This window comes from Brassica oleracea, chromosome C6 (assembly GCF_000695525.1).
Source record: "Brassica oleracea var. oleracea cultivar TO1000 chromosome C6, BOL, whole genome shotgun sequence".
Taxonomy (NCBI): domain Eukaryota; kingdom Viridiplantae; phylum Streptophyta; class Magnoliopsida; order Brassicales; family Brassicaceae; genus Brassica; species Brassica oleracea.
Window position 1 is genome coordinate 7,137,283 of NC_027753.1, and position 8,707 is coordinate 7,145,989.

The following is an 8,707-nucleotide window of genomic DNA, read 5'->3' on the forward strand; positions in this document are numbered from 1 at the left end:
AAAAAAATTAATATTTTTTACATTCCGAGGAAATTAATTATATTTTTCACGCGATCGATCGATGCGTTTTTGGACATAAATCCATCGATCGATCTGTTTACAAAAAAAACGTTCGAAATATACCGAGGGACATGTTCCTCAGAATATACCGAGGAACTGTTCCCTCGGAATATTCCGAGGAACGTGTTCCTCGGAATATTCCGAGGAAGATGTCCCTCGGTATAATCCGAGGGAACAGTTCCGTCGGTATATTCCTATCGATCGATGTATATATGTCTAAAACGCATCGATCGATGAACGTCCGAGGAAATATCCCGACGAAGTTCTCCCTCGGTATATTCCGAGGACATTTCCGACAAAATAATGGTCCTCGGAATTTCCTCGGAAATTTGTTTCTCGGAATTCCGTCGGAAAATTCCGAGGGATTTCCGACGAAAGAAGAAATTCCGAGGAATTATTTCCGACGACTTGTTTCGTCGGTATGTCGTCGGAATAAAGGTATTCCGACGAAATTCCGACGATTTTTTCCCTCAGAATCTTTGCTGTTTTCTTGTAGTGAAAATCTATCTTTGTGGAACAAGAAAAAAATCTAAAACATCTTACTTTCGGGAACGGAGGTAGTATATGATTTTATAATCTATTTTACAATTAATTAAGTATTATTTAATTTATAGTTTTAATGATGTTTATAAAATAAAATATATAACTTTTGAATATGTGCTTTTTACATAAAAACATCTTATATTTTGGAGCGGAGGTATGTTCTTTTCCCCCTGAAATTACACTTATTTTTCTCTTATTAGACTATTGCATTTCACATATATGAAGCTTTAGATAGTGGATACATAAGTGATTCAAATACCACAATAGGCTTTGATAGGACATTCTGATTTGTAACCTATGTCAGTACGGTAAAATCGAAGTAGACCAATATGATCAAAGGGCTTATACATAAGAGGATGTTGATGATCAATAAGCTCTTCTGGTACTTGAAGTGTTCCATTGTTGAATGAAAACATTCCAAGAGAGTATCGGTCTGTCTCGCCGCTCACTAGAACTTGGTGTCTTGGAGACCAAACCCTATCATTGCTCCATGCCTAAAAGTATATACACTTTAGTTAGTTCAATCGATGTTTATGGACTATACATTTGTAAAATTGTATTATATAACCTAAATTTACCATCAGGGCATCGCCTGCGACGATCATGAACAGTGAAGGTGATGATAGATTGATATTGATTTTCTGTCCTTCTCTAGTTTCCATTTCGAGACCATTGACTTGATTCTGGTGAAGTATTGTTGTGAAGCTCTTGTCTGTATGTGTGACAAATCCTAAGTTAGGTTTATCGTTGTTCGGTGCACTATTTTTCAGCACACGGAGAAGGTAAGTGGTTGATTCGATGTATGGTTTGTAGTGTTTCTCGACGTTATAGCTTTCAAAAACCATCCGTGTCACCATTTGATCAAGCTTGGCTGCAAACTCCGCATACTTGTGCACACATTCACTAGCACAAGCCAAGTTTAAGAATATATAAAAAAAGTAATAGCTTAGAATTCAAACTTGATAGATCTTTCTATACATATACCTGAAGTGTTTGTTTCCTTGTGGCCACATCAAACCGGTGAAGCTTCTGGTTGCTTCTAAAGAAGTGGCATTATCAATACCAAGACTTTCATGAAGAGGAAGAGCTGGAATCTGACCAACATAGCCATTTAAAGGCTTATCGTATTTGTTCTTCATTTTGGTTTGTGTTGGGAGATCAAACAACTGGACCAAAGAACCAAAGACTTGGTCAAGAAGATCTAAAGGAGTCTTGTCTTGAAGATCTATGATGAAACATCCATATTCCTCAAGTGCTTGTCTTATGTTCTTGCTTGTTGATTTCCAATACTTCGTGCCTGGTTTCAGATCTTCTCTTGAGAAATCTAAGGTAGGGATCTTAGAAGACATTTTATTTGTTCTATTTTTTCAAGATTTAGGTGTGTTTTCTCATGGATCATGTCTTATGAATATATATAATGTCAAACAACTACATATGGAATATCCTCTAAAAGATGAAAATGGATTTTGGATGTTCATTACAAGAAGGGATCTTACTTCTTAGTTTTCAATTATTCGTTTAGAGTATAAACAAAACATCACTATATTGATACCAACATAGTATTAGTCAGCGGAACCTATGGACCACATAGTTAGTCACCAAAATCTGTGGACCACGTTATATAATAATATTTTCTAGTCATCAAAATTGTTGGACCACGTTGTATATTAATATCCACTAGTCATCACACTTGGTGGACCACAATATAGAAATATAATATCCAATTCGATTTTGGTTTGTTTCGGTTCACATTTTCCAAAATTTCGGTTTTAGATATAGCATGGAACAATTTGGTTAGGTTTGGTTTTACGTTAGATTTGCGTTTTGATCAAAGGCCTTCATATTTTTGGAAAAACAAAAAAAAAAGATCAAAGGCCTTCATATTTTTTTATGAAAATTAAACTAGGGTTCGACTTTTTGGTATAATTTTACCTTTATGATTATGATTTGTTTGGGGTGTAGTTCTAATTTTCGAATATAGAAAAAAGATTTACCACTATATTTATCCATATTAAAAATCAATTCGGTTTCGGTTAGATTTTGTTCCAGTTTTTGGTTCGGTTCGTTTAATCAGGACTGGACCCCCTAATTATATAAAGTCATACTCATATGATTTTTTTTTTTACAACGAAAAAAGTCATATGATTATTTGTAAATAAATTGTTTAGAAATTATATAAGTTGGTGATGACAAATTCAAGAGAGACATTAGAAACATAGCATCCAAATGGGATCATCCATGAAGTCTTCTTCTAAAGTTCCAGTTCTTGATCTCACGAGCCGACAGGACTTGAACCCAAACACGTCTACGTGGCGTTCCATTTCTAGAGAAGCCTGTGAAGCCTTGGAGGAATACGGCTGTTTCGTGGCCTTGTACGACGGAGTAACGCAGGAGCTAGATGATTCAATCTTCGCCGCTGCTGAGGAACTGTTCGATCTCCCGACTGACACAAAGAGGAAGAACGTGAACGAGAAGCCGTACCATGGCTATGTTGGTCAAATGCCTGTGATCCCTCTTCATGAAGGTCTTGGTATTGACTATGTTACAAACAAAGAAGAGGCTCAAAGATTCACTCATCTCATGTGGCCTCGAGGAAACCACCAATTTTGGTATGTTTAGAGCTTGATTGTTCACGGTTAATGGTTTCGTTTTGGCAAGACCGACCCTGAAATTTCGGAGACAAATTATTTTTAGAAAAACAGTTAATAAAAAAAATTGTAACCAATTTAAATGGAGAAATTCTTGGGTTAACCTCTAGATTCACCCCCCTAGGGTGAACCTCTAGATTCACCAACCAATAGTGTTTGAGTATTTGATATTTGATATCTTTTAAAAAAAAAACAAAATTGAATTTCCAAGTAAGATTATATTTTTAAAATAAAACAATAAAAATACATAAAAATAGTTACAAAAAAAAAAAAAATATTGTTAAACCGTTAGCAAAATATTAAATCCTATACTCTAAATCCTAAACTTCAAACCCTAAATTATAAACCTTAAATCTTGGATAAACCGTAAACCATTGGAAAATTTTAAACCCTAAATCATACATTAAAAACTAAATCTTAATAACACTAAACCCTAAACCTTTGGATAAACCCTGAACCCTTGGATAAATCATAAACTCTAAATCAAAAATATTTAAAATTAAACCCTAGAGTTTATGATTTATCCAAGGGTTCAGAGTTTACCCAAGGGTTTAGGGTTTAGTGATTAGGATTTAGGGTTTAGTGTTATTAAAATTTAGTTTTTAATGTATGATTTAGGGTTTAAGATTTTCCAACGGTTTAGAGTTTATCCAAAGTTTAAGTTAGGGTTTAGGGTTTAGTATTTAGGGTATAGGGTTTAGTATTTTGCTGAAGACTTAACAATATTAATTATTTTATTTTTTGTAACTATTTTTATGTATTTTTATTATTTTATTTAAAAAATATAATCTAATTTGGATATTTAATTTTATTTACTTTTTTAAAAGATATCAAATATCAAATACTCAAACACTATTGGATGGTGTGAACCCAAGAATTTCTCATTTAAAAGAGGGAGAATTTGCTCAATATACAAAACACTAATAGAAATTAAGAATATATCAGTGATTTTGACATAATTAATTCGCTAACATTTAGGTAAAGAAAACCGGACTTTTGTCCTTTCAACGTACAGGTTGCCAGTTACTGGTAGAGATGACGTGGTGGTTTAGCATCACGTGAGAGACCGAAGGCAACGTCACCAATTTATTTACCATATGCAGAAAAAGACAACACACTTGTCAAACAGAATGGAAAATAAATATACAGTATAGTAAGTAACTTCAAATAAAACATAATCCTATAGATAATGCAAATATAATATAGATGTAACACAACATACGTAAATAATGAACCACCGAATCCTCATATACTCAAACCCCTACTTAGTAAATCTAAACCCTAGGTAGGATCCTATAAACCCAAATACAATCTATAAATTACTTTTGAAATCACATTTACTTGTTCAATAAATAATACATAGTATGGATCTTATACAAAATAGTATATAAATGTATGTTCTATTTACATTAATTAAGCATCATATGTAAAATAGTATAAAAAGAAATAAGAGCATTTGTTGATGAAAATAACATCTTCGAACTACACATGATCCTAACATTCAACATAACATCTTCTAACATTGGAACAAAACAAATTTTATATCCCAAGAAAAAAAATACAAAATGACATAGAAGAGAAACAAAACCGATTGTTTAATTTAAAAGAAATAATCTAGAAATACGTGAAAAACATAATACTGTATATTAAATAGTATAGTAACTTTACATAGAAAGTTACAGTACTAAAAAAAATATACTATACTATAGTTTTTTTATACCCAATATAGTATAGTCTATGAACTCATCTACTTCTCTTTTCAGAAGTAATGACACTCATTCGCCAGCTCACTGTCATTATTACTTACTACCATATATTGTTGGCAAGCTATCTTCTTCATCTCTTATTCTTTTTCTGATCCGTTGATCTGCAGCCGGTTCATTATCGTTAACCCTCACCACCACTAGATCTGAATAATAGGTGGAATCAGTCTGATGTAATCATATTTCCAGTTTTGCTTACAAAAGCAAAACCATAGTGAAAAATCAAAAATATGTTTGCGAGAATCAAAGATTTGAAAGGAGAAAAAAATTAATGGAAAAAAAAAACACAAAACGGTTGCATCGGTGACTTTAAGAGGGTATTTTGGCAAATAAGATAGAAAATATGTTGAATATCATGGTCAACTTATTTTTTAGTTAGATGGTGAATTATAATTTTTTTGTTTGTTATACAGTGCAATTTCCCTTTAAGAGACTATCGATGTATGTTGATTTTTAAATATTTAGGAGTACTAAGTTAATAGTTAACTTTGCTATATCCAACTCTGAGTTTTGGCTAACCGTGTCTTCTACTCTAGTTTAGTGTTTAGGTCATCTTTCCTTCAAATTTTGAATATTTTTTTTGTATATATATTGCTTTGTTTTTGAAATTCTAACTCAATAGGTTTGAAGCAGAACCATTTTATTTGTTTGAACTTGAAACTTTGTAGCGAAACCGCTCACGGTTTCTCAAACTCCGTTGCGGAATTGGACCGACTAGTTGTGAGGATGATATTTGAGAACTACGGTGTGGAGAAACACTATGATTCACATGAAGGGTCAAAAACTTACTTACTCAAATTCCTGAAGTACTTGGCTCCACCAGAGTCAATCTCAATGCCAGCTTTTCCTCAGCACACGGACAAGACCTTCTTATCAATACTTCTCCAAAATGGTGTGAATGGTTTAGAGGTGAAATCAAAGGACGGTGGATGGATTTCTCTTCATCTCCCACCGAAGTCATACGTTGTCATGGCTGGTGACATCTCTATGGTAACTCTGAAATAATATTCGATTTAATACTCCGATTGTTTTGACTTTGAAGCCAACTTCTGCGTTTACGTTTGCATGAGAAAGTTTTGAAAAAATGAAAACAGAAACCATATATATTTTGTAAGTATAAAATATTGAAAGTTTTTCATATTAACTTTTACAGAAGAAATGCACAAACGCCAAAGGCAAACTTAATGTTCTCCTTGCGTTTTCGTTTGTAATTAACAAAAGAGTTTTGCTTATATACTTAAAATTGTTATTTGATAAGGTTATCTTTGACAAAAGGTTTTTGATTTAAAAAAAACAGTAAATATAACGTAGACAACCAAACGAGACCAACCAGCGCAAAATAGTTATTTACTTATAGCTTAATCGGTAATTATGATACAAACCCATGAATATTCATTATTGTTTATATGCTTAGGGTTGGAGCAATGACAGGATACGTTCTTGTGAGCATAGAGTAACAATGGAAGGCGACAAGACAAGGTACACTTTAGGTCTTTTCTCTTTTATCAAGGGATTGGTTTCGGTCCCTGAGGAGCTTGTGGACGACGAACATCCTCTCATGTACAAGCCTTTCGATAACATCGCTCTCATAAATTTCTATGCAACCAAAGAAGGCCGTGAAGCGAAGTCAACTCTCAAAGCATATTGTTGTATCTAAAAAGCAGCTTTACAGTCAGACGATTGATCAAGTTGCCAATTTTATAAATCTAAATGCCATCTTACTGGTTCTCTCACTCTGCTCTACTATAATATGTTCAACCATCCATACTCTTCTTGTTCTGGTTGAATATTTTGCATGTTGATTTTCGTTGCTTTGTGCCAGGGTTCGAATTTTCTCTTGAAAGTCTAAGTTCAGAAGACATTTTAAGTTCATTTTCAGTATGGGTCTTATGTATCATATCTTATGTGTATATAAATCTCCGATTAGTGAAAATGGAAAATTATAACAGATGAAAATAGGTTTTGTATGTTTACTGTAAGAATGTTTCAAAGGGATCTTGAATCAGTGACCGTTTATAGTAACAACAAAACATTAAACTGATGTTATTAACTATTCATAATCATGGCCCTTGGACTGCATTATACTCATATTTTCTGAAATTCAATTTCTATATATACTTCAAGTTGAAAGGCCTCCAATATATAAAAACAACAACCATAATGGAATCAGTCTTTGAGTGCTAAGACCATCTCCATCGGTAAGAACCTCTCATAGATGCTTATCTTTATTTTAATTATAAGTTTTCAAAATTTTGAAAATTAAATTTTTTTTAGAGCTGTAACATTTTATCATGTCCAATGGTACAAAACTCCTCATGGGTTCTTAAGAAAGATTAGTGTTTTAGTGGTAGAACATTTTCTTAAGATGTACAAGAACAAGAATAATTTAAGTTTGGAATGAATTACAAAGAGAAAAATAGAAGAATACGAGAGATATGTATGTGTATATGTGGCATTGTAATGACATTGTTTTGAAATCTCTCGTGGTTTTGTCTCAAAAACAAAGACAACAACAAAAGAAGAAACGAAAAACTCAACAAAAGAAAAACAAAGACAACACCGCTAGTTCTTTTATCTATCCATACCTTCTGCAGATTCAATACAATTCCTTAACTTTCTCAGAAAATAAAACTGACAAATTTTGATTTTTGATTACAGAGAAAAAGAGCGAATGAAGTAGACGAACCTTGGTGCCTTGATTGAAAGATTTAACCCTGCAGAGGCAAGTGTAACGTCTCTTTTCTAGAGATTTTCAGGGAAACCACCAAGGATTCTCTCAAGACAAGTGTTAATGTCTCTTTTCTTAGATTGCAAATTCCCAAATTTGAATAAGAGAAAAAGACAAAAATAGAATTAAAATTTTCAAAGGATAAACTTAAAAAGGTGCTATTTTGGTCATTTTAGTTTTTGAGTGCTATTTTTGTGATATAAACTTAGAAATGTGCTATTTTGGAGATTTACCCTTTGAATAAACCTAAATTTCCAAATCAGAACATCAAAATCTTTAAATTGAGATAATACTTACGAAATCATACATGATGAAGAAAAGAAAATTAAGGTTTGGAATCTATGGAGAAGAATTGATTTACCAGAAAATACCAAAGAGAGAAAGAGAGGACAAAGAGAGAAAGAGGCGAGAGAGAGAGAGACACAAGAACCAATAAAAGGTGGACACGTTAGGGGTTTTTACCAATCCTAAAAACTGTATTTTAGGAATCGGTTGCTACCACTTTTTTCCTTTTTGATTTATTTTTTGAACTTTTTTTCAGAGAACCCTTGCTTAGCAACCTCTGATGGAGGTGCTCTAAGGTCCCAGTTCTTGATCTCACAAGCCAACACCTGAAACCAAATGAGACAGAGAAGATTAATGTGTCGAGAAGCCGTACGTTGGCAAGAGTAGACAGCGCACGTGTTCCCTCTTCTAGAAGGTCTTGCAATTGGCTATGTTACGAACAAAGAAGATGCTCAGAGCACATTGAATCATAGTTTCATCTGCTCAGGTTCGTCCGGCTTAGGCCATCAGCATTAGTCTATATAATCTATAAGTTTTTCATGCTTGCGTACTTCTGTTTCCTTGAGCAGCTTCTGGTAATTAATATTTAGTGAGTTTTTTTTTGTATTAGTACGCTTCTCTGTCCCAATCTTCTCGTCTTAAAAATCATTTTGCAGCTTAATCATTTTAAGGGTTAAATG

General features: G+C 33.2%; 2 protein-coding genes across 2 annotated transcripts; one reads left to right on the top strand and one right to left on the bottom strand.

Annotated features, from left to right (window-relative positions):
- Positions 1–779: 779 nt before the first annotated feature.
- On the bottom strand, positions 780–2,050 carry LOC106299460 (2-oxoglutarate-dependent dioxygenase AOP3). Its single transcript, XM_013735555.1, has 3 exons — positions 1,588–2,050; positions 1,182–1,506; positions 780–1,097 (listed from the first exon to the last, which is right to left on the bottom strand). Exons 1-3 carry the CDS (start codon positions 1,950–1,952, stop codon positions 855–857), a joined length of 933 nt encoding a protein of 310 aa, XP_013591009.1. The 5' UTR covers positions 1,953–2,050; the 3' UTR covers positions 780–854.
- Positions 2,051–2,752: 702 nt separating this feature from the next.
- LOC106298770 (probable 2-oxoglutarate-dependent dioxygenase AOP1) lies at positions 2,753–6,945 on the top strand. The gene is made up of 3 exons (XM_013734911.1): positions 2,753–3,212; positions 5,683–6,004; positions 6,429–6,945. Exons 1-3 carry the CDS (start codon positions 2,830–2,832, stop codon positions 6,669–6,671), a joined length of 948 nt encoding a protein of 315 aa, XP_013590365.1. The 5' UTR covers positions 2,753–2,829; the 3' UTR covers positions 6,672–6,945.
- Positions 6,946–8,707: the final 1,762 nt, after the last annotated feature.